This window comes from Nanorana parkeri, unplaced genomic scaffold, assembly GCF_000935625.1.
Source record: "Nanorana parkeri isolate BGI_ZX_2015 unplaced genomic scaffold, ASM93562v1 scaffold555, whole genome shotgun sequence".
Lineage (NCBI taxonomy): Eukaryota > Metazoa > Chordata > Amphibia > Anura > Dicroglossidae > Nanorana > Nanorana parkeri.
In genome coordinates, this window is record NW_017306823.1 from 654,957 (window position 1) to 681,044 (window position 26,088).

At 38.3% G+C, this 26,088-nt stretch overlaps 1 protein-coding gene across 1 annotated transcript in view; it reads left to right on the forward strand.

Moving 5' to 3' along the window:
* The window catches only part of DNAH7 (dynein axonemal heavy chain 7), a 273,490-nt gene that overhangs the window by 39,839 nt on the left and 207,563 nt on the right, over positions 1 to 26,088 (forward strand). Inside the window, exons 7-14 of the mRNA XM_018562004.1 lie at positions 5,072 to 5,144; positions 7,784 to 7,909; positions 9,762 to 9,881; positions 11,440 to 11,617; positions 12,856 to 13,035; positions 16,115 to 16,384; positions 20,377 to 20,504; positions 25,398 to 25,476. Of these exons, the coding sequence (XP_018417506.1) occupies positions 5,072 to 5,144; positions 7,784 to 7,909; positions 9,762 to 9,881; positions 11,440 to 11,617; positions 12,856 to 13,035; positions 16,115 to 16,384; positions 20,377 to 20,504; positions 25,398 to 25,476 (1,154 nt within the window). The remainder of the gene's footprint in view (positions 1 to 5,071; positions 5,145 to 7,783; positions 7,910 to 9,761; positions 9,882 to 11,439; positions 11,618 to 12,855; positions 13,036 to 16,114; positions 16,385 to 20,376; positions 20,505 to 25,397; positions 25,477 to 26,088) is intronic.

Genomic DNA, 26,088 nt, shown 5'->3' on the forward strand with positions numbered 1-26,088 from the left:
ACTTACAGTATTGAATGGTAATAAAATAAACCTGCACTGAAAAACTTTCTAGACTGCCATTGCTGAACTAGCTAGCTGTTCATGTCCCTTACTAGCTGTTCATGTGTTATGCTGGTCCACAGTCTTCAATATTTTCTGTATCATAGGATATGAAGGGCTGGATGTGGGTGTATGAGAACTAAATCAGAACTAGTATCAGACTGTTGTACGACCACTTCTAATTTTCTTCCAAACAATATGGGACATTCTATATTCATATTAACTGCTACATTTGATCGTTAACATGCTACAGAAAACTGTCATGCTGCCTTACTTGTGCAAGTATAGGCAGTTTGTATTGGAACCAGTTACTATATATTTTCATGCACGCATGAAATCTCTTGAACAGATAATAACAGGTAAACAATCAAGCTCAGTAAACGTAAAGTTGGTTAAAGGAGAACTATGGGGTTAAGGCTTTTCCCCATAGTTCTCCTTAGGGTAACGGGAGGACACAAACTAGTGTCCTCCCGTCACCCTAGGCTGTAGCTCGCGGTATACTGAGACGCCGCAGTATACCGCGAGCTGGTTCTCGCGGTATACTGAGATGCCGCAGCTGAAGCGGATCCCGACAATTATGTCTGGATCCGCCCAGCTGCGTGACTGACAGCTGGCTCTGCCTATCTAGAGGCAGAGCCAGCTGTACCCACCCCCTCCCCCGTCCGTTCCGCCAGTCAGCGCTGGCGGATCGGAGCAGGGAGGGGGGAATCCAGCCCCTCCCCTGTCACGGCATAGAGCCGTGACAGGATCGAGAGGTGAGCAATGCCGGTATGTGTTCGCTCACCTCCCGATTTACTAAGCCGACCTGTGACAGTCTCATTGTCACAGGTCGGCTAGAACTATGAGGTGAGTGAAAAGCACTTACCTTATAGTTCTACTTTAAGTAGATTTTCCCAGTAACATGAAACCAGTTTGAAGTCTCCTGTCTAGCAAAAGGATGACTGCAATTATTCAGTAACTGCCAAGGAGGCCTCCAACTGTAATGGTCTGAGTACCATTTAAACTAGTTTACTGCAGTAATTGCCAAGTAATTGACAAAGTCAATTATTACAAATATTTTTTATTAAAAAGTTAATGTGTATGCATAATAGCTACTGCAATACAGTCATATAATGCAACTCTACTAAAATGGGAGACTATGCATATAATTCATTTCTGCATGAAGTAGAATATGAAAATAAACAATACTGAATGACAAATTCTTACACTGAAATGACCATTCGACATTCACATTAAACAAACATTGACATTTTTGCACATAGCCTATTGTCACCAAAAGTCTATGCAGAGGCAGGTGTTCACTCCTCCAGATCAAGCAGCAAAGAATCTTGTGACCTGTGTCTTGGCTCTGCAGGAGATTAGATGTCATATCAACAGGTCCTATAGGCTTTTATCCTGGGTAAGAGCCTCCCCACCAGCTAATCAGTATGCATTATTTATTGAGAATTAAGGCCTTATTAATAGCAGATACTGCTCCCTGATGGACACTGCAAATCAGTGGCTATTCATAAAATGCAGGCCACGTTGTGGCGCATGCCGTGTGCGATGGAGTTCTTTATTCTTAACACATTTATTTTAATAGCGCTCCACTTGCTTTGAAGTACTAAATCAAGCAGATAGGTAAGTACATTTGTAAAACACATTGCTGTGCTTTACAGATTTCCAGGGTGTGTGTGTGTGTGTGTTTAAAGCAGTGATATGATTGTGGTAGGGCTAAATCATGTTTTATAACTAGGCCCTTAATTACCTTTCAAGAACCTCCCACTATTCAATCCAGAATCCATGCTAAATACTACTATCAAGCAAGCATATTTCCTAAGAAATACTCTAGATGTCTCTTTGTGCTTCTCTAGCTAAAACGAGCTTATCAGCGCTTTTACATAATTACATATTATAACATAAAACATCTGTTTGTTGCTGGAGTTTGTCAGTAAAGGATTAGCGTAACGAATAAAATCAGAGTAGTAGAGATGAGCTCAGGTTTAGATTTGAGCTCCTCTGAACAAGGTAGGAGCTCTACCAAGGTACCATGTAAGGAAGCTCCTTCCGCTGCTATCAAATCACCTGTGGCCAGGGAATTTACCACCAACAACTGCACATAAGCAAAGGAGCAAGATTCAGTAACATCATTTGGCCAAATAAGGAATCATGGCCCCGCATAGTTTACGGGTTCGGAGGAGCTCAGGTTTGGACCAAGTTTGATTTGAATTTGAGTCTATCCCTACTCATTAGGTTCTGAATGTTTCAGCTAGAAGATGGGATTTTGATGAGGTCATAAAAATTACCCTTTGAAACTGCTTAGAAATGTATTTTCAAAAAGCAATGTGTTGTCTCATATTTGTCTAAGATCAACCTGTTTAACAATTTCATGGACAAATGTAACAAACGTTTTTGCGAAAAGCTCTTTGTCTTGCGGCATGTGCATGGGAGTTCCACATAAGCTTGACACCATCTGAACCAAATAAGTTTATCTTGGTCTCATCAGACCACAGAACATGGTTCCAGTAATCCATGTCCTTAGTCTGCTTTGATGCAGACCAATTTGGTGCAGTGTGCGGCGTATGGTCTGAGCACTGACAGGCTGACCCCCCACCCCTTCAACCTCTGCAAAAATGCTGGCAGCACTCACACGTCTATTTCCCAAAGACAACCTCTGGATATGACGCTAAACACGTACACTGAACTTCTTTGGTTGACTATGGCGAGGCCTGTTCTAAGTGTAACCTGTCCTGTTAAACCGCTGTATGGTCTTGGCCACCGTGCTGCAGCTCAATTTTCAGGGTCTTGGCAATCTTCTTATAGCCTCGGTCATCTTTATGTAGAGCAACAATTTTTTTTTTCAGATCCTCAGAGGGTTCTTTGCCATGGGGTGCCATGTTGAACTTCCAGTGACCAGTATGAGAGAGTGAGAGCGATAACACCGAATTTAACACACCTGCTCCCCATTCACACCTGAGACCTTGTAACACTAACAACTCACATGACACCGGGCAGGGAAAATGACTAATTGGGCCCAATTCGGACATTTTCGCTTAGGGGTGTACTCACGTTTGTTGCCAGCGGTTTAGACATTAATGGCTGTGTGTTGAGTAATTTTGCGGGGACAGCAAATGTACACTGATATACAAGCTGTACACTCACTACTTTACATTGTAGCAAAGTGTCATTTCTTCTGTGTCGTCACATGAAATTATATAATAAAATATTTACAAAAATGTGAGGGCTGTACTCACTTCTGTGAGATACTGTATATACGTTTGTGAAAGTTTCTCATATATTCACGAGTCCCAGTTACGTTGTAGTGTATACTCTCTGTCATTTAGCCTCAGTTATCATTGTTTGTGTTATTAGGCCTCTGAGATCCCTCAGGTAACCATTGTACACAAAATTTCTCTCATCTTTTTCTCATTGAAACATCGTAACAGAGAGCTTCAATGCGTCACAAAATGCTGTCCAAGCATTTTCCAGTAGCACATTGTTTTTTACTTAGCCTTCAGCGCTTTTATGCATTTGCTATTTTTTTTTATATCCTAGCTTATGTTTTTTAAATAAAAAAACCTGTCTAGAGAAGCAAAATGGTAGAAAATAACTATGCTATAACAAAAATATGCTTAATCAGCATAATGCCTTCTGACAAATTGATCTATACATCTACTTGTTTTCCTAGGCTGCAGACTACCTAGACTGGCCTTTATTTTCTTTTATTACAGAGCTTTCTTATCTAGATCTCGTCTTGATTTGATCAGAAGGTCAATGGAACTTTCTTTTTCCTAAGGACCTAAAGTACCTATACCAGTAGTTAAAGGGATGCATTGACAGCTCTGGCATGAGAAATGATCGGTTACATAGACAGTTCATGGACAGCATTGCAATCCTGGCAGAAATAACATTGTGCACTGCAATATTCAAAAAATTGCATATCCGTTTTGGGTGCAGTTTCCCCCCCCCCTTAAAGCGATATTAAAGTCAAAAGGATTTTAAGCTATTTCAAATGCTGATTAAATCACTTACAATGGATGCTGATCCTTGACGTTCAATATTTTTAGTTTCCTGCAGAATGAGCTGGTCCCCTGATATCCATTTTTAGGGTGGTCCTTGCAGGGTACAATGGAGCCACCCTTGTATGTACTAGTAAGCTGTGTGTGTCTCCACAAACACACAGACACAGCAAGGCAAGAACCCCCCCCCCCCCCTGCTCCCCGATCCTTCCCTCTCCCTTCTCCATGCTAGTAGATGGATAGATGCTGTAGATTGCTCTGTCCCTTGTGAACTTATACTGGACAGGATGTCCAGGGATGCTGAGCTGAGAGAGTTGGAGCTGTTCAGAAACATGATGACTGTAAGTGCTTGGGCTAAAACTTAAAAAAATACTTTCCTGGGCAATGTATATTTGTTTTACCTGGATTCATTATTGAAAAAAGCTTGAGAGTTTAATACTACTTTAAAGTTTCCTGGATTGCTTTCCTATGTACCTGTTTACATATCATAAGATTTTAATCATTCATAATGTTTGCTGCGATATCTACAAGTTCCATTCATTGTAATTCTAAAAGAGCTAAAAATACATTGTTGGTAGGTTTAAGTGGATAGCTGCTTTGATTTTCAACCTGTTTTGACTCAGAAGAGCAGCACATACTCAGGTTTATTGTCACAGTGCTACTTAAAAGCAGCAGAAGGAGGAATATCTAAATTATGTTGCCTAATTGTACTAAATCAGTCTCATATTTGTCTCACTGTTCCAGTTTAGCATTACCTTGCTGTGCGACAGAATTAATACATATTTCGCTGTACAGCAAGTATGGTCAGCATATCAGAACTCCTGATATATCTACTGTTTTTGTACATGACCGCCAAGAAAATTGTGTTTTCAGCAGATGAGCAGTGGTTAACTCAATATACCTCTCAACACAGGTTTCCTTTAAAATATTTATATTGCTAGAGTGTTCTTCATATTAGTATTTAATGTAATGTATATGGCTACCCCATTTTATGGTCATAGTGTTTCGACTCTTAAAAACATTTTCTTTTGTAGTTGATTTTGTATTAAAAGACCCACGAGAGAAGCATGAGGACAAGCAAGTTATTCTAGAGACGCATCGTGCAGAGTAAGTCATTCTGTATTCTTTACCTTCATTGTAGTCGATGCCATTTTACAAGTTAAACAGCATAATGCTGCGTAGGCCTTGAAAAGCCTTTGAAATAAATGAGTTTTCCAGGCTGAAGCTGTGTTTCTAAATGTTCTAACAGTCTCATAGATGCCTTTTTTATAAGCAACAAAAGAGTTGATCAGCTGGGCTCTGAACAGGGCTACATCAATCAGCATTAACACACCAGTGGAGGCAGAAAATCCACTTGGTCTCATCATACTAGAATTTTCTTTACTTATTGTTTGTTATCTCCAAGGTTCAGTTAGTGATCTTATCAGAGGCATTAATGTGGACATAGAATGAGGATTGCTGTAGATAGCAGGGAAGAAATATATGACATTCACAACCCCCTTAGGTTACTAATGACCTGGACAAAGACATAACAGTGGAGTTGAATTTCAATTGTTGCCTCCAAGTTAGCCATTGGGTACCTTTTTTTTTTATAAATTCTTTATTTCAAGATTTTCAACTTTTTCCAACAAGGAAAAGGACAGGTATTACAGGTAATAAACAGCATGACACAGACATAGCATTGGGTACCTTTTTAATAAAGCAGTTACATAGTGAAATTCTTTGGATCCTGATTTTGCATGCTGTTCGTTGTGCAAAAGTGCGGGGAAGAGAAGGTTAAGGGACAGTAAGGAGTGAAAAGTGTAAAGGTTATTCACTTGTATATCTGTACAAAATAAGTCAAGGCAACTGCACTTGCTGTATTTTTCTTGAAGACATTTCACTGGTCATCCAACCAGCTTTCTGAATTCCGAATGACTTGTACAAAAAATTATCTGGAAATAAATATAGTGAATGTTATTCACTTGTATGTTCTTGTTTTGAAATGAATGCTAGTTAATAGGGTAAACTTCTACTAAATACCCAATCATGGGCAAGGTAAATAACAAAAACAGTACTTTGCTACCACATGATTAGTTGATTGCTGTGAATACAGCTTTACTTTATTTACTAAGCTCAGTCATCATTTAATTTGGTAACTGAATAGCCTCTAGTTATTTAGTGAATCGACCCCAAATTGTCTTTATGCTGAGAGAATGGTGTGTCTGCCCCTGGGCAATATTTACTTTAAAGATTTTGTGTAATTCATTATGTTAAATACCAAAAACATGCATTAATGGTGCATACATTGTTTATTTATGGTCCCATATGAACACATGGTTTAGAAAATGATTTTGAATAAAATGATATTGCACTGCTGTCAGCATTTAATGTTTGTCACTTGTGTTCAGAATAGACAGCTGGGAGCAAAATGTGAAAAGAAAACGTTTATGTCTTTTTTCTTTTCTTGGACAGATGTTCCCTTAGGTGATGGTGCTGTTTATATAACTTTCTATTACCAGGTACTATGCTTCCTATACATTTAAAAGAGAGCTAAAGTCAGACTTTTTTAGCTTTAGTTCTCTCTAGTTTTGGCTTTAGTTCTCTTTTTAATTATCTAGTTCTGTTACTCATGAACTCCTTTAACCCAATGGGAATCTGACTTTAGACCTAGACTAGTAAAGGTACCTAAAAACTTTGATGGATGTTATTACCTATGCATATGAGAGTGAAAAAAAACTTTGTGATTGAATATTAGCACAGAGCATAGTGACACAAAATACAGAACACTGGAGTTTGTGAGACCGAGATGCGGGAACTACTATTTCTGACTTTTTTGAGGGTGTATGCCATAGAGTCATTTTCTTATTCCGGGCTTTATTGCTTGTTAGATTACTGCCAAGGAACACACACATAGGACAGGAGTTAAGAGTTTTTTTGCACTTTAATGACCTCATGATTGTTCCTGGTAAGTGACACACAAAATAGTAGAGGCAGGATCAGAATGACAGACCCAGAGTAGAAACCTACTTTACTAAAGGAGTAGAGATTTTTTACTTCACTAGCAATATGAATGTGCACTGAGCTTAGTAAATAAGCCCTCCCCTCTGCCCTCTTCTGCTTTGGATTTAAACAGCAGACCATTTTAATGGGCTATAGCAGGGGTATAGAGCTCGCACACATTCAGCTGCTGGCCGGGAGGCTGTCAGTTGCTACGAAGATGCAGATTCAGAAGAAGCAGAATCATCTTGCATGGGTCATCGTGTTGGGTTGTCGTTCAAAGTGCTTGAACCTGGATCCACATTGCTGGGCTACGTGATTGATGTTGTCTTTACACCATGGGACATTTTTTTAATAAATACTTATCACAGTTTATTTGTGTATATTTACATTTTCCACTTTTTTTTGTGACTGATTAACAAGGGTGTTTGTTGTACCCCTCACACATTCACGCAGGATAACGGGTCGCATATCTGGGGACCCCCTTATTCTGAACAGGGCTTTCAGATTGAGATAAGTCCCCCCTCACCCTCAAAGCCTACCATGCATGCTTGGATAAGAGCCTGGCATGGAATTTGGTGAAGCTTTGAACATTCACTTTCAGCATCAGTGTATTTTTCATGCATCACAGTATAATTAACAGAAGAGGTTACATTTGCAAACACGTAGATTAAAGTTATAAGGACATTTCATCATATATATGTTAGTAGTAAAAGATGGGAAGTAACGTGTTATTGCATTAAGTGTTTCTCTTTTCTTAATCTTAGATTGGAAGTAGTGCCAAAACCATGGAAAAAGTCATTTTTGGCCAATTACAACTTCATAAAGGAGAATCTGAATGCTGTTAACCCAACAATGGCAGCTGTTTTAAATTTATGGCATTCATCATTTGGGTAAGTACAGCTTTATGTTTCTAAGATGTGCTGCCCTAAGCAACATGTGAAATTCATTGTATTACATGTACATGTATCTTACAAAATGCATTTTTGTTTAGTTAAAAGAGAAGTTTAGTAGTTATGAGGGTTAAATATTAGCATGGATCCGTTTGCACGTGAGGTAATCCTTTAAAGCAAACCCGTCAGCCACTAGCAGCCAAGACCAAGGGGGCACATAGAAGGGGATTTGCTGTCTAACACAGGTAGTAGTAGGCACTAAACAGAACATTTCCATGGGTGTATATATATATATGGTTAAGGACTACAATTCTGTGTTCAGCTTCCCCACCCTGGATGGCATCCAGGGTCATGCACTGGGCTTAATTATCATGTGTTTTTACACTGCACATCCTCGACATATAGAGAAAATAGTGAATGACAGTCTTAGGCTGCAGTCACACAGGGCATTTATGTGCATTCAGGGACCTACGGATTCTTGCCGTAGAAATCCCAGGGGTGCCCATTCAAATGCAACCGTTGTGCCCTCTGAAATTAGTGACAGGGTGACAGCGGGCACATCTGTCATCGGCAGACTGCATGTAATGGTTTGAAATAGAGTTTTTTTGTCCCTGGATGTAGGATACATGCGTCCAGGGACAAACAACTATTCCGAACTGCAGGTAATTCTACCCTGTATGATTACATGTGGACTGCCACTGACAGGTGCGGCCACTGTCAGCCTGAATAGGCACAGCGGGCGCATCTGAACGGGAACACCTGGGATTTCCTGACACAAGACTCTGTAGGTTGTTACCACACACTCACACACACACATATAAATGCCTCATGTAAATGCAGCCTAAGTTAGCATGGAGTCACTTGCCCACAGCTGCAAGTGTGCTGTTTCATTAAGTTATAAACACTTAAATAGCATTCAAAGCAAAACTGCTTTGCTGTATTGGAAAGCATGTAAATGCAGGAAACAGTTACAGAAATGCCAACACTCCAGTACTGTAGGTACACCAGTAGGGTTAGGAGATAAGAGAAAAGTGGGTGCTATTTCTGAAACTTCTAGTTTCCTAACTATGTCTGGCTTTAATACTTCATGGTCACACATTCAAAACAAGCATGTTGTGAATAGGTGTTTGAAAAGTGTCGGAATTTTGTGCTTTTTGTCAAGCATTGAAGCCAAAGTCATCAACATTGTTTATATCAGAAAATTTAAATGTTTCTGCACAGGACATGTGAAGTTAGACTTGTAGGCATATATTATCTAAAATATCTTGAAATCAAGGAGTTGATTTACTAATGGTAAATAGGCTCCTTTGCAAGGGAATTTGCACTTTGCAGGGGACGCTTCCCCCTTATCTTAGTAAATGAGGAGAAGCTCTGCTGATGACTCCAGTCATGTGCAGGCAAACATATTTTTGTATTATTTTACTTGCACGTGACTGGATATTCTATGCAAAGTTACATTTCACCTCATTCACTAAGGGGAAACTTCCCCTGCAAATTGCAATTTATTTTCTAAAGTGAACAGCCTATTTGCCTTTTTTAAATAAACCCTAAAGTGTCAGGAATATTAAGCATTCCAACTCTCACAGGCTAAGGTTCGGGAACCTAGAACCTGTGAACCTGATATCAATGCGCTTATGATTATGTTTTATACAAGTGGCCCCTATCTCAAGGCATGCTATAATCCATTTGTATAAATGTCTTTGACAGTAGGCACTTACTACCAGGAGATGATATCCTGCAAGCAGAAACAAGAAAATATTACTCTATACTATATTATTACAGTGTATGGTTACTTTGACTATACTAACACATAATCAGCTTTTAAAGTTTCTGTGTTAATTTGTTTCCTAAGGCAATTGCGATTAATTGATACGGATGAATTCCACAGTCGACAGGAGTCAATGGAGCTTTCAATTTTCCAAAACCTTGTAATGAGAAACATTGATGCTGCCAAAGACATACTGCTCAAAAAGTAAGTGAGGAAGCAAAACATGGTATTGGTTAAATCAAAAGCTATTAAAGTGAATGAATAGCCAAACTTTCTTTTTTTAGTTTTAGGATAAAGTAGGGAAGGATTAGAACCATTGTGGGGGTTTTATTGCTGTTTATGCTCCTGCTAGATTGATTCACCCTCTTTATTTGTTCTGGTTCCCATTGTCTCTTGAGACAGAAAGTGATTTCTACATTGGGGATACATGTTCCTGTGACAACTCTCTAAGAGGGGAATTCTATTCACTTTTTAGAGATTTTTTTTCACTTCCTGTCCCGGAGATGCAACAGGAAGTAAAAAAAATCAAAAGCAAATGAATAAATAAATAATGTTTGGCTGACCAAAGGCAGTCGATGTGCAGCTGATTTTAGCTGATGTACGGCTGAAGTGAATAGCCGAACTGCGTTCGGCTCATATCACTTCGGCTGGGTTATTCACTCGGCTGCCTTTGACAGCTTTGTGAATAACCTCCTTAGTTTCCTGCAGAATCAGCTGGTCCCCTGAGCACTGGCCCTGATATCCTGTTTTAGGGTGGCTCCCATGCCTTGGAGGGTCCTATGAAGCCACCCTTGTGTGTGCTAGTAAGCTGTGTGTCTCTACAAACACACAGGCACGCACAGCAAAGCAAGCCATTCTACTAATAACAAATCATACTGCTCTAATTGTTCCATTAAGGACATATACTTCTGTGTCAAGTTCACAACTCTAGCCAATACCTTCTAATGTGAAATAAATCACGTTTAAGTCTATAGCTGAAAGATTGATTGATTGATTGATTTCACATTGGATAGTATTTGCTAGAGTTGCACACTTGATACAGAACTATATAGTTTCACATGGGACAATTAGCGTGGTGTGATTTTATTTTGACCTTGCCATCAAGGTCCTTGTTCAAAAACTTTCTGGTGTGGGGGTGACAAGAAGGAAAATTAAGAAAAACAGGAGTTTTTCTAGCATGTTATCATATGAGTGAAGTGACCACAGCTTCATCTCATTCACTAATCTAAGTGCACATTCATTTTGCTAATTCCATGCAGACATAATCCACTGTTGTCATCATCAGGAAACCTATGCTGTGAAATAACCAATCAGCATCTGTCTTTATTTTTCAACGCTTAACGGAACAAGCTGAAGATAGAAGCCGATTGGTTACTACGCCCAATTTCTCCAGATTCTGTCTGCTACAGCTTTAGTAAATCCCCCCGCCCCCCCCCCACTGAACTAAACTTTTCAACTTTTCAGTCCATCATATGAACCCTTCCAAGCATATTACTTAATTTGATAAATCTGTTGTAAAGCATTTTGGTGAGCTCAAATGATAGCTGACTAGTATAGCCATTCATTTGCAATTCTTTAATGAAGTGAAGTCAACTAAGCTTTCATTGTAGCTGGGTGTAAACTGCATCCCTGAGGTTGTCCTTTGATCTTTTAACAAGGTGGCGATTCATTAAGATGTGAACACTAATGACGTTTGCAGCGTGGGCCTCTGTTTTCCGTATTCTTAATGGAATGTATTAATATTAAATGTATTGTTTTGCAGATGGTTTGCAGAAATTCAAAACATCTATTACCAAGGAAACAAGAAAAAGCAAATTCCCTGTAACAGCAAGAGACTGAAATCATTTTTCAATTGTGCTGCTACATTAATGACGGAGCAGCTGCAAAGTCTTGCTTTAGCATCTATGCAGGATTATACTGATTTGATAATACAGCCACCAGTGAGTAGAATGATGACACACTTTATTTAACACATTATCTTATAAATTGTATTAATGAGGTTTTCTGCTTTCAGATAGTAAAAAAAAAATACTGATTTTCTTCCCACCCAACAGCTGTTTACCAACATTGCCAAGCAGTCCTGAGTGCTCAGTAACATTGCTTGGTTTTCTTTGACCTGGTTTGAAAACCTTTTGGTTCTTAGTGTGAATTTTGTCAATCAATCAAAGTCAAGCCTCACAAATCCATCAAAGCAAGGGGTTTCTTATGGTGGCTGGTGAATCCAAGCAGATCTGAGCTGTAGTAACCTCAGCTGGTCAGTGGAGGTTCTGCGCAGGACACCCTTGTTAATCAGCATCAAAAGGACAAATAAAGAGGTTTTCCACTTTCCCCCTCCAGACAAAGAACTTCTGCTCCAGGCACAATCTCTATAGAAAGAGGGGAGTGTAATCACCTTAAAATGTTCTTAAATAATAGGTGGGGGCAGCATGAGGGCGACCATTACTGCTACACAGAGGTTTAGCAGAAAGCTGAAGCAAAAGGGCAGATTTACTAAAGTAGCTGAGAATCACACAATTAATTTTGTGAATATTCACTATAATTATTCAATCATTTGAAATTCAGATTCCTGTTTACTTATTTCATCTGCACATGATAGGGTATCCAAAGCAAACAGGAATGTTCTTCTCACAAGATTGGATAATTTAAGTGATTAGTCACACAATTTATTGTGTGAAGATTATCAACTCATTTAGTAAATCAGCCTCACCATCTGCAAGTAAGTTAATTATTTCACATAATCATTGTACTTTTCACTGCCCTAACAATTAAGTTCATATCTGTGTTAACCCCTGATAATGGATTGTGAAGTACATTATGATGTATCCATACACTTAGCAAGCCTAGTACAGTTCTAGCAAATATGACATTGCATCATTTCCCTATACTTCTTTTGCCTGTTAATATTTATTGATAAATCAATCATCTAAAATGACCTATGTGCATGAGTATATAGTAATTGTTTTCTATGTAGGTGCCCACCTGTGTCCTGAAGCAAATGAGCAAATGATTTATAGTATATATGACCACAGACACATGGCATGACGTAGATTCAAGCAAATTAATTCAATAAAATGTTTCTGTGCTTCACAGAAAAAAATACAAAATGTTTGACTTATTGGCACAGCCAAAACATATTTGAAATGAGCTTACAATGTTGTTTTTCGTTGTCCTTTCCCAGGATTCAATTCGTGCCTATGAACATCCAGGTTTTATAATGAGGCTCATTTTAGACAATGTTTCAATTAAATTTGAACCTGACTTTAGTGATTATGAAACTGTGTTGCTCAATGTGTATGATGTGATGATTAAAGCAGTAAGTCTTGTGCCAAGAGTAGAAACAAAGCTCTATTCTGAATGGGTAAGTACATTAAAATTCCATGTATTCCCATCGGCTTGGGAAAAATCTGCTTTTATTTTAAAGTTAAGGTGTTAAATTAGTGCCTTTAGCAAAGTAAATAGCAAAATGTTTTAGTTCCGTCAACTTTTAAAAAACAGCCATCCATGTGAAGAATATTATTGGTATATTTAGAGTCATAATTAATTTACATTAGCAGCAAATGTGTCCACATTTTATCAAGCAAAGGCAAAAAGATTTGGACTCATAACATACTGGCAAGCTAGTGTTTTTTAATATTTGTGTTATGTATGTAATGTTATTTATTCTTATTATTTATGTAAATGATTTGTTGGAACAACTGTGAAAAAAATTAAATAGATACCGCAAAAATAATAGGTGTAAAACAAAAGGAAAATTTAACACCGGAGTCTTGCTCTATAATATTCGGTCACAGACTAATTAGCCTGTGGCAGCACTGGTCACTTGGTTTTATTTCCAGGCTCTTTCTACATATTGTTAGTGTGTGTTTATGTGAAAGTAGTTGGTACAATCAATTATAATATCTGGTGAACTGTATAAAATAAAAAATACAATGAACACACTAAAGATTGGTAAATTAGTAGTACCGCTGCAATTATCATTCCACTTCATATGCTACTTAGCATTTCATTTATCAAATATTTTTTAAAAATGCATGTGATACTACAAGAAAATTGTATGTGATGATAATAATAATAATAATAAAATCCAAGTTGACCATTCATTTAAAATGGGATACCTGCATAAACATAATAATAAACTGCAGTATTTTTCTGAGCTGTCCAGTACTGATATTGTTATTTCAGTACCTGCACTGAAGCCTTTTTAGTTTTTTTTACAGCTTTTTAAAAAAGGAAGAAAAAAGTGATTCCCATTACTCAGGCATACTAACCAGGGACACCATTTATACTATATGGTATTTTAAATGTATGAGTTGCCCCCTGTTAGGTTTACAGCAGCCAGTATAGCTGGCTCCAAGATGCTGTTTAGCCCCTTACTGACCGATGAGGGGATGTCATGTCATGCTCGCTCAGTTGATTAACGACCGGATAATCCCGTCGTGCGGTACTATGAGCGTTGGTCCATGGAGGGTCCAGCGCTTATTGAGTTACTGCTGTTGCTGGTTCCCTTGGGGTCAGAGGCAGGCCCTCAACAGCAGATTTGGTGGTCCCAGCCCTGTGATCACAGCGGTAAAAAATCGCTGTGATCACAGAGCTGTGACAGCCACAGATCTGGCAGCAACTCACTGTGTTGTCAGCTGTGAGCCGTCTGTGTGTTACAAACTGATACAAAGTATCTCTGAGGAGAATACTGTATTCTCCTCAGATATAGTAAGTATCAAAGCCCCTGTAAATAGAAAAAAACCCTAAGTGCTCCCTAGTTTTAAAAAAAAATTAAAACTAAAAAATTTAGTTTTAATTTTTTTTGAAAGTTACATTTTTTAAAATATATATATATATATGCTGAGGAGGCTAATAAAGATAGGAGACAAATTATACCACATTCTAAAATTGTTCCAAACTAAAATTGTACTTTTGTATTTTGAGACCTATAACTCCCATAATAAACTGAAATCCCAGACATATGCTATACTCTATAAATCAGGACAAATAAAAATGTATTATGAATTACTTTCTGTTAGCTACACTAATTATGTGCACATTATTATTAGCAAAACTGTGAAAAATGTGTTTTTGTTTTCATTTTTTGCATTTTTTTAAAATAAAAAAATAAGACTATATATGCATATGTCACATCAAATTAAAGTCCATTTTGTCCCTTAAAAACGGTATATAATTTGTGTAGGTGCAATGATTGAGGAAGATGGCAATTATGGTTTAACAAACAGATCCCTGTCTGCCACACCAACTAGGCCAGTTGCTGTCAGTTTGTTTTTTCTTGTAGGTTTTTCTCCTGTACATTTTCCAGCCCTGGCACTTATTGAACAGGTAAAGTTGTCCTTTCGACTCTCTACCCGCTTGCATAGCTCGGGGTTTGTATGCATAAAAGCAAAAACATCTCGCAAGCTCTCTAACTTAAAAAATTCAATCAATTGGTCCCAGGGGGGCTGCTGGCTTTTCTGTTCCTCGTGGGATCCCTATTCTATGTTTGATAAACTAATTTCTGGTTAAAGTTAGGTACATAGCTCTCCTGCATCTAAATACTGATGTGCTGTGACACACAAATAGCAAAGTAAGGGAATTTAATAAAAGAATGAAGAGACCACAGAGGATACAGAAGAGGAAAACTGGCCGGCAACAGGACAATTTTAAATAGAAAATAAAGCCCCAAACTTACTAAAGAAAAGAGCACAGGTAGGGGTTTTAATACAAGAATTAAGAGAGCATACAGCAGTATAAAATTGACCAGTAGCAGGACATTTTTAATTAGGGATAATAGGCTAACTGGTGTATGCCTAACTTTTAGCTTTTCTATTGGGGGAATCGGGGGTGTTTAATGAAAGTGATATAATGTTAGGGTTTTTAGGTATGCACTGTTATTACACTTTTTTTTTCTTTCAAATGATTCAGCAGCGTGTTGTGAACAAAAGGCAGCTCCACGACATAACATGAAATGAAAATCAAGAAACCCTCAACAGAAATTTAAAAAAACACAAAATACCATCTCTGAAACAAAACACCCCTTTATTAATTGGAAGCCTTGCAGCAAAAATACCCCTCAAAAGCAGTTTAACCTAAAGGAAGGACAATTCCCCAGTTTGCTGAAGCTGCAAACTGCAAATGACTTGGGTTTGCTTTACAGCCACGTTCGAGCTAGATGCAAATATTATTCCTTTTTAAGCATCAGCCAGACAGCTATCATTTTAAGAAGAAGATAAGCGATGTAGTCCTCATGTTTCTATTAGCATTTTTTAAAATTAAATGCATCCCAATTGGCTGTTTGTTTTAAATAAACTGAAACTGTGAACTGTATAGGCAGTATAACTGATGGAACATTATGTCTACTCATCGCCTTTTTACTTTCTGTCTAGTGTTTCTCTCTAATCCTAACCATGTTCCTTTGAGCTCACCATATTAACTGTTCCTTATCATCCAATCAGGACAATGTGTCAAAAATGACTTTGAGACCAATCATCCTGGAGGACGTTTTGGAAAAGCACAAAAGACAAGTACAAGAATTTGTTGCTTTGGAGAGCTTTTTGCCAAAAGAACACTTGAAAATATATGACAAATACAATTTCCTGACAACCAAGCAAGCAGATTTGGATGCTGATCAATTTTTGGCTGAGGGACATACATTTGAGGAAATAATGAGAGAGGCCATAAAGTATCAACAACTAACAGATGAAATACAGTACAATTCAAGAAGGGTAAATATTTATTCTATTAAATGCTAGTGAAAGTGTTCTAGTTTATTTAGGGAAGATACATACATGCATTAAGTGCAGATAGAATGTTGTTATTGTGTTATTATATGTTTGTATGTTAAGATGGAATGGCAACCAAAACTTTCTTTTATTTACGTTTTAAATAGAATTGAATGTGTTAGAATCTCTGTCAGGTTTTTATTGCTGTTTGCGACTGTTAGGCAGATTTCCCTTTCCATTTGGTTGCCAGGCAATGTGCAACATGGCAGTAGATGCTAGCCAGGTAAAGTTATCAGTTCCCTTGCCATGCCTCCTGCGGGGATGAATACCATGGCCTCCAGCACTTCGAAAACACAGCTGGTTTCTTTGATGACCCATGCAATCTTAGATTCAATATTTGAAGTTAGATGTTTGGCAGTTTTAGTACATGAAAATGTTGTACATTCCAACACTTTTCCTCTGCTAAAACGTTTACCTTATTTACTTCAAAGGCTTGAGGGCATGCCAATCGTCTCATAGCTCCAGCCTGGCCTGAAAGAATATGGTACGCCAACCTCATTCGTATGTTAGCCATTGCTCATAACCTCTACCAGTTTACCTAGATCTATTACCTCAAGGACTAATCTTCCTCTCTGCTTCTCAGGTGCAGGCAGGCAGGCTGTTGAAACCCAGGTTCTGAGTAACAGAGGCATTTTAGATTCTGTAATCCCAACCATGTTAAAATCTCGTAAATTTACTTCTTGGAAGGTACTTTCCTTGCTTTCCTTGGGTTGTCCCCCTGTTAAACATTCACTTATTCATACTTTCAAACAAAGGGTTATACATGTCGCTCCTATGCTGACAGCGCAGAGCCATGCTGCAGCTAGGAAGGATCCTGACAATATTGTCAGCCTGATTAATCCCTAAAGTCAGAGCGGTGTCTATTCCTCCAGTAAGTGTTGGAGGAACAGAGAGGGGAGGGGAGAATCTTTGGGGGTGCAGTGAATGACAGTCACTCCTCTCTGCAGGGAGGAGACAGTGAGCTGAGCAATCAGTGGTTACATGATTGTTCGGCACTTAAAAAATACATAAAGATACATAACAGAAATAAAACTCTGCGGTTAGTTAGCATGACATTTTGGTCCTGGCACCTAAAAATTTTGTCGCAAATACGTTCATAAATTACCCCCACTATTTTTATCTTTTTGGCAGCATGTTTGTTGAAATACCATCTCTGTGCTGCTCACTAGCTGCTGCAGATATGTGTCTAGTCAAATTGGTGAAATACCTGTTTCCCCCCCAACACGTGCTGTGGTTCCTCTTGCTGGCTTGTATATCCTGTAGTGAGCAGTCCTACATAGCTTTATGTAGTAGTTGCATGCCCTGAGAGGTGGGGTTTCAACAAATGGGTTACAGGAAAGGAAAGTACATAGTTACATAGTATTTGAGGTTGAATAAAGACATAAGTCCATCAAGTCCAACCTATTGCATGTATGTACAGTATATGGTTCTGCTGGTGTGTGCGTGTGTATGGGTCCCTGTGTGATCTTGTTCTTAAGAGTACCTGTACCCCTGTATATTACGGCCCCTAAGGAAATCGTCCAAAAGCTTCTTGAACGATTCCACACTCTTAGCTGAAATCACTGCATGTGGCGGCGAGTTCCAGACCCTAACCGCTCTAACTGAGAAGAACCCCCTTCGCCCCTTGTGTTGAAATTTTTTCTCCACCAATTTTAGATGGTGGCCTCTAGTCTTTGTTGTGTAGTTAACCGTAAAGAGTTTGTTGCTAATGTTGCTATCACCATTGAACATTTTGTACATGAAAATCATGTCCCCCCTTAATCTCCTTACTTCCAATTGAACATATTTAAATTTATTAGCCTTGTCTCATAGCTCTGGTCCTCCATCCCCAGAATGAGTTTGGTTGCCCTCCGCTGGACTTTTTCCAGCTCAAGGACATACTTTCTGTGGCCTGGTGACCAAAACTTGACCGCATACTCCAGATGAGGCGGAACCAGTGCTCTGTCAGTAGCCAAATTAAAGACTTGCCTTTGTAATACATCCCCTTCTTAATACAGGGCAGGACTCTACTTGCTTTGTTTACAGCAGCCTGGCACTGCAAGCTATTATTCAATCTGTGGTCTACAATGACCCCCAAATCCTTTTCCATTTCTGACTTCCCTAGTGGCATACCCATAATTGTATAGCCCATTTGCTTATTTCTAACACCAAAGTGCATTTCTTTGCATTTATCGACATTAAACCTCATCTGCCATATAGTTGCCCACTCCCCTATTTTATCTAGGTCTTCCTGTAATGTTATAATGTCTAAGTCCGTTTCTATCCTCCCGATTTTGGTATCATCAGCAAACACTGAAACATGGCTATTAACATCCTCCCCAATATCGTTAATAAACATGTTGGCTAGGATGGGGCCCAGCACAGAACCCTGAGGCACACTGCTCATGAGCCTAGACCAGTCTGAAAAGGTGCCATTTATTGATACTCTCTGTACACATTCCTGTAGCCAGTTCTCTATCCATGTACACACCATTCCATCTATGCCCATGGATCTCAGCTTGTGTAGTAAGCGTTTATGTGGTACCGTGTCAAAAGCTTTTGAAAAATGCAGATATACTGCATCCACCGGCCTCCCTCCATCCAGATCTCTACTTACCCCTTCGTAAAAAGTTAGCAGGTTGGTCTGGCAGGAACGGTCCTTCCTAAATCCATGCTGGTTATCATTTACTATGCCATTATCCTTAACAAACTCTACTTAGTAATCCTTAATCATTCACTCTAATAGTTTGCAAACTATCAATGTAAGACTAACTGGCCTGTAGTTTCCAGGTTGGCATCTTGACCCTTTTTGAATATTGGTACTACCGTAGCCTTCCGCTAGTCACTTGGTACTCTACCAGTCATTAAGGAGTCCTTAAAAATGAGGAATAATGGTCTCGTTATAACCTGGCTGAGTTCTTTAAGTACCTTGGGGTGCAGGTTATCCGGTCCCACTGCTTTATTTGCATTAAGTAGTTTAAGTCTATGTTGAACCCCGGTTTCTGTCAACCACTGAGGTATATTTTGTGTTGAACTATGTGTTTTCTTATGCACATTAAACCCGTCTTTTTCCTGAGTGTATACTGAGGAGAAAAAAGTATTCAACGCCTCGGCCCTCTCCCTGTTGTTTGTGACTAACTTCCCGTTTTCGTCCATTATTGGGCCTATCTGATCCTTTCTTACCTTTTTACTGTTTATGTATTGGTAGAATTTGTTTGCGTTCCTTTTACTAACTGTGGCTATTTGCTTTTCGCACTCTATTTTAGCTGCCCAAATTACTTTTTTACATCTTTTAATACATTCTTTGTAGTTATGGAACGCCAATGCCGTCCCCTCCATCTTATATTTTCTAAATGCCACTCTCTTGTCCTTGTCTCTTGATGTGTTGCTTCACTGTTCTATTTATCCATATAGGCTTAGTTTTTGATCTTTAATTTTATTACTCAATGGTATACACTTGGCAATAGCATTATACTGTATAATGTGTTCTTCAAACAATCCCACTTCTGGTCAATGCTCAGTTTGTGAAATACGTTTTCCCAATTGATGTCACTCACTAGCTGGCGCAGCTCATCAAAGTTAGCCCTTCTGAAGTTTACGGATTTTGTCCGACCGACCCACTTTCCTTTCCTGTTCCCAATATTGAAAGTAATCACATAGTGATCACTACTACCCAGTGTCTCCCCAATTGCAATATCCTCAATTAACTCTGCATTATTAGAAATTATTAAATCTTAAAAAGTATAGTGACTTTTCTTTTAACGGTAATTCTATACCTGTGACCCTGTGCTGACAGGGTCATTTTAAATAGACCATAGTTTTCTTTCTAGCATATATATATTGAGAAAGTCTTAAAAAATCTAATAAAAACTAAGAACGTATGTCTATGTATTTGGTAAATAAACGTGTGTTCATGTGTAAAGATACATGAAAACATGCTTTCTCTTTTTTCTCAGATATTTCGCTTAGGGATGTTTGAACTCCACTGTGATGAATTAATCAGAGCTCTGACTAAACGTTCAGAGGCTATTTGTGGAAAACTGATGGAGAAAATGTTTACAGAACACCAGGAGGCTAATAGAAGGTGAGTTCTTGGCTGCATTTTAGTTTGGCAGGGCTTATTTTTTTAAATATCTTTCTGCTGTACAGTTTGGTTTTATTTAGTTCTAAACATATTTTGCTGTGTAATATCCTAGTAATGATTTCTCTATGTAGGTTTAAATGTATTTATTTTTTAATGAAAATTAGGACTACCGTATATACTCGAGTATAAGCCGAGATTTTCAGCCCATTTTAACACATTTTATTTGTACTTTATTGGCATTTTCATCATCATACAATATTTCTGCAATGGTAATACTATGGGAAAGCAGCATTTTTTATTAATACAATATTTTGTCATAAGAATGACATTTGAAAAGAGTGGAATTGTTCGATGACATATAAACAGTGAAAACATTTACAATATCTTTGTAATAATAATCATAATACAACATAAAACAAGTTTAACAGAGCCTTTTATAGCTGGTTTCCTCTCAGGGTAATTTAGGGTACATAAATATGGGTGCTTTCAGCATACTACTGTATATCTGTATTTACGGTAGCAGATTAGGGTTACACCAAGCATCTCATTGGAGGAAGGATTGCCTAAGGTTGTTATCTTTTTGGGCAATAATTTTCTTATACGTAAACTGGATATCTACTCTGTTAAGATAAATTGGGCGCCTGTTCATCTTTTCAGTTGCTGGTAATTGTAAGTTAAGCTGCTATCAAAATGAGCTACCAAGCTTCTAAGGCTGCATTCACATGCTGCATTTTGGGATTCCTGAGGCAAGAAGCTATAGATTCTTGCAGCAGGAATCTTAGGTGTGCCCGTTTTATCCTAATGGCCAAAATACAGCATGAGCTCCCTTGTGAATGGGGCAGGACCAAATATAGTGTGTGAGGTGCCCCACTTAATCATATTCTTTTCAACACTTGGAGAAGTTTCCTTTAGAGTATTTACATAGTATTGGCACAGTGTTGGGTATTCTACTGTACAGTGTTAGCTAATTGACTCAATCGGTACAAGTCTTCAGTTTCGGGACACAGACCCATAGAAATGTATGTTTGTACAAGGCTGTAATACACAGACGTGGCTTGGAGGGTGAGACTTGTAGCACTGGATGCAATCAAACACCGGAGGCCGTGGCTGATTGAGGTAAGTATGTATCTGTGAGAAATAGATAATCCGCGCTTCTGGAAAGGAGACTAAAGTGGAAATGTATAATAAATTAAGACCTAAAGCAGCTCTAAAAAGAGGATAGAAGAATCCTATCAACAGTTGAGAAAAATATATATCAAAGCGCTAAAGGTATAACTAATATGAAACTTAGTACGATCAAGTGATATAGTGAAATTAGGGTTTAAGCGGTCTAGCCCTAAACCAAGTGATATGTCTTACATAGGATCATAAAAGAAAAAATAAGAAAAAATAAAATTAATAGTTCAATTGTGCTGTGGAAAAACAAAAAATGATTGGGACAATAAAAAATGTCAACCACTGTGTAAAGACCTCGAATATATAACAATATATAAACGATCCGTGCAAAAAATATATATTAAAAAATTGGGATAAAATGTTCAACGAAATACTGCGGGACCATGGCAAGGAGTTTCGTTGACACTGCGCCTGAGACGATCCAGCTTCACTTCTGGGATACAGCCAGCGCTACAAGGGAGAAAAACCAAACACTCACCTTGCAGGGACTGAGAGTAAAAACAACTGGGTCCAAGTTTGAAAGCACGATTGCAGGCTCAAGTGTCACTAACTAAAAGCCTTCGATCCAACTCCATTTGGTGAGTACCCACCCAAGAGGGGCTGTCGGACCACTGCTACGAAATATATATCACCATCCTTTGTACACGTTTTTTACGTTTATTTTTCGTTGAACATTTTATCCCAATTTTTTAATATATATTTTTTGCCCGGATCGTTTATATATTGTTATATATTTGAGGTCTTTACACAGTGGTTGAAATTTTTTATTGTCCCAATAATTTTTTGTTTTTCCACAGCACAATTGAACTATTAATTGTATTTTTTCTTATTTTTTCTTTTATGATCCTTTGTAAGACATATCACTTGGTTTAGGGCTAGACCGCTTAAACCCTAATTTCACTATATCACTTGATCGTACTAAGTTTCATATTAGTTATACCTTTAGCGCTTTGATATATATTTTTCTCAAGTATGTATCTGTGGAGGGGCAGTGTGGGTTACAGTAGGTCAGGGCAAAGGAGCAAAAGGGATAAGTGCACTTTGTTTTAAAGTGTGATTATCCTTTAAATATTTGTTGGGGTTAGATTTCTAAGTGGTTGACACAATGTGAGTGTCTATAATTTGTTTTTAATTGTATTTACACTTTTGCAGCTAAATTGTGAGAACAGCTATTTTATATTTGTTATGAGTTCTCATTCACGTAGCATAACTTAAAAACAAATATTTAAAAATTGCTTCTTACATATTATTTGCTCTTTCCTGAAATAAATGCTTTTTTTAAAACTGAGTTTTCCTCTGGAATGCAAGGGGGGTGGGAAGTTATTTTTTAACCTGATTAAGCCTGGTTGTACTGTGCTGACAGATCTCATTACCAGTTGTTAACTAGATTTGAATACTGTCTGTCCTAACAAAGGGTTAAAGATCTAGAAGCATTGGATGCTAATGAGAGGAAGCTCAGCGTGCCCCTGCTCTTTCTCTGGGGACAACTAATTTCTTGTCACTTAGAAATTGTACAGAGAAGCTTCAAAGGCCAGCTACACAAAAACATCTAAAATAAATATTTCTTAAAATTTATTTTCCAGTATGCTGTGTGGATAGAAACACATAACAAACATATAGAGGGGTTTTTTATATTGTACTGTGTCTGCAAAAGTGGAAATACATCAGGTGTTCAAATATTTATATATTGTGGCAATGCCAGGGTGTCTTTTGGCAATATAGTCACCCAGGTCTCTCAGCCAGGGGGGCTGAGCAGTTCCAGAAAGTGCAAACGTTTACTGGGAAAGAGCTGGCTTTGCAGTTCTTCCCAGGTTTTCGGGATTTGGCATGGGTTCCTGGAACTGGGAGATTTCAAAGAGCATTGGGAGGGATGACATTTCCATTCCTGGGTCCAGGCTTTAGGGGTAACCAGCACTGAAAGATTATGCACCTGGGCACAGCCCTTATGAGAAGAATGCTGGCTCATGTTCAGGGCCCCACCTGTGAGTCAGGAGAACTCCACCCAGGAGTCAGAGTGGGGGCCAGTGCAGCGCGTTCGTGATACCTATTGTGCGGGTTAGCACGTTACTGGGGTTGTCTGGAGGTGACAGACAGGGGCCCTGGGGATTGAGGCCGGAGCAGCAGTGCTGCAAGAGAAGCTATTAAAACTGTTACAGGACTGGGACACTGTGAGTGTGTGTGACACCTCGAGGATTGGTGAGCCCATATATGTTATATGCTGGAGACAAGCTATTTATGTTGGACTTCCTTTACTGTCTGCCTTTTGAAAGAGAAATAAAGACTTTTCGTTAATGGAAAAGCTGTGCGAGTGATCTGTGAGCTCCCCAACATTACAATATGTAAAGCGATTTTATTAGTGTCAATGTTGGATATTGGTGCTTTGAATATGGTTAGCCATACAATGGCCAAAGCTATTATAGTCTGATAGGCCTGAGAAGTTGGTTGATCCTCAGTAAAATAGGTTAGGAGGTACAATCTGGGGTTCTGTCTTGGTATTATGAATTGTTCCACCATGCTCTGTAGTTTATCTGCAAAAGGTTGAAATACATATTGGAGTTCTTCTAGAAATTAAGCATTCGAGTAGCCCCAGAGGTCAGGTAGCCCCAAGTTAAAAATAGTTGTATAAATAGTTTTCCTTTTTTAATTGGGTAAATATAAAATATTGCATACAAATATTTTGTATTTTCATATGCAGCCAGCTAGTTCTATAAACGACAGATTTTGTTTAACAAAGCAGCTAAGAATATACAGGTAAAAATGTGAAAAGTGGCCTAAATCTCCACCTGCTGGCTGGAAATGTAAATATGAAATACGTAGTCACATGCAATATTTCATTTACCTTGCATACATGAAAACTGTATTTATTGTTTAGTCCTAAACAAAACTAATAAAGAAAATATGTAAAAGAACACTGTGCATTCTCTTGACCACAGTCTCTTGGAAATCTGTTTTCCTCCAAATTAGACAATGATGCTCTGTTTCCACCACCTCTTAAATCTCCTACCCAATGCCTTCAGACAAAATTGCAATATAAAGGTGGTCATACACTGTGTGAATTTCGGCCAGTTCTTGATAAACAGGGCGAAATGTGCACAGTGAGTGCCGTTGTCGACACCCTTTCGGTCGGCATCCCTTGATCAGCTGATCGAAGGAGCCGGTCAGAAAATCTTTGAACGAACAGAGCAGCCAGCCATTGAGCTGTCAGCTCTGTTCGAGTACTCGGAATACAATGAAGACAGCAGGAGATTCCTTGATCAATGCTCGTAAGCGTGGATGGTGGAATCTGTAATATCTTCCTTGTTCAGCCTGCAGGTTAAACAAAGAAAATATTACAGTGTATGGCCAGCTTTAAAGAGTTTAGATTCAGAGGCATAAAATATATGGTTTATCTCTTCCAAAATAACCTGTCAGACAGTACAGTTACAATACAATTTCAGTACAATGGGGTTAGGAGGGCCCTGCTCATGAGAGATTACAATCTAGTAGGATACCAATATAACTTTACTGGGTTGGCTACCGATCAGCTTTAAGTAGAAAATGTCATTTGTTTGCAACTTTGTGTCTCTACTACTGTCACATAATGCACTTAATTTGTTTATTAGTCTTACCTGGGCAATATACTAGCAACTAAACATCCTTGTTTATTTTTATTATCTTATCTTTTTTCTGTTTACAATCATAAATTCAGAAATAAATGTTTGTAACATATTTTGCCAGGTTGTGTAATGAATTTGAGAAGATTGCTGAAAAAGCTTTGAGTACTCCTCCAAATACTCAGGAACTAATGGAGTTAAAGGTATCAGTATTAAAATTAAACAATCAATAAATCATTATGAATACAGATTTAACATATTAAATGATGATATTAAAATATGATGAAAGGCATTTTCCCCTATGTATACCATAAACATATTAATTTGTCCTCCATCTCTGCCCTAGTCTCCACTTCCTATGCATTTGTTTATATGTTTATGTGAACAAATATTCTGAGGATAAATAAAAAAAAATACGCTAGGAACATTCTATCTTTTCAAGCTTTCAAGGAAAAACCTCTCTTACTGCTCACTTAGCTGCTATCCACAGCAAAGCAGCCATAGCTATCTTGTTGTACATGGGAAAGGAAAGTATGCTTTGGAGTAGGTTGTACATCAGTTCATTACTGTACTTATCTTCCTATATTCTATAGGAAGAGTAAGAAGGCAGAACAAGGTAGGAAGCATGATGAGATCCTGGTCACATACCTTCTCCAAGAAGGTCCAGTCTGAAAGCATTATCTTGGTTTCAGGGTGTCGTGCAAAAACTGTAGAGAATACAATTTGGAGCAAAAGTGGAGTTGTTGCTGATAAGAACCAATCACCTTTCAGTTTATGCAAAAAATTAAACAAGAATTCTGATAGGCTGCTATGGT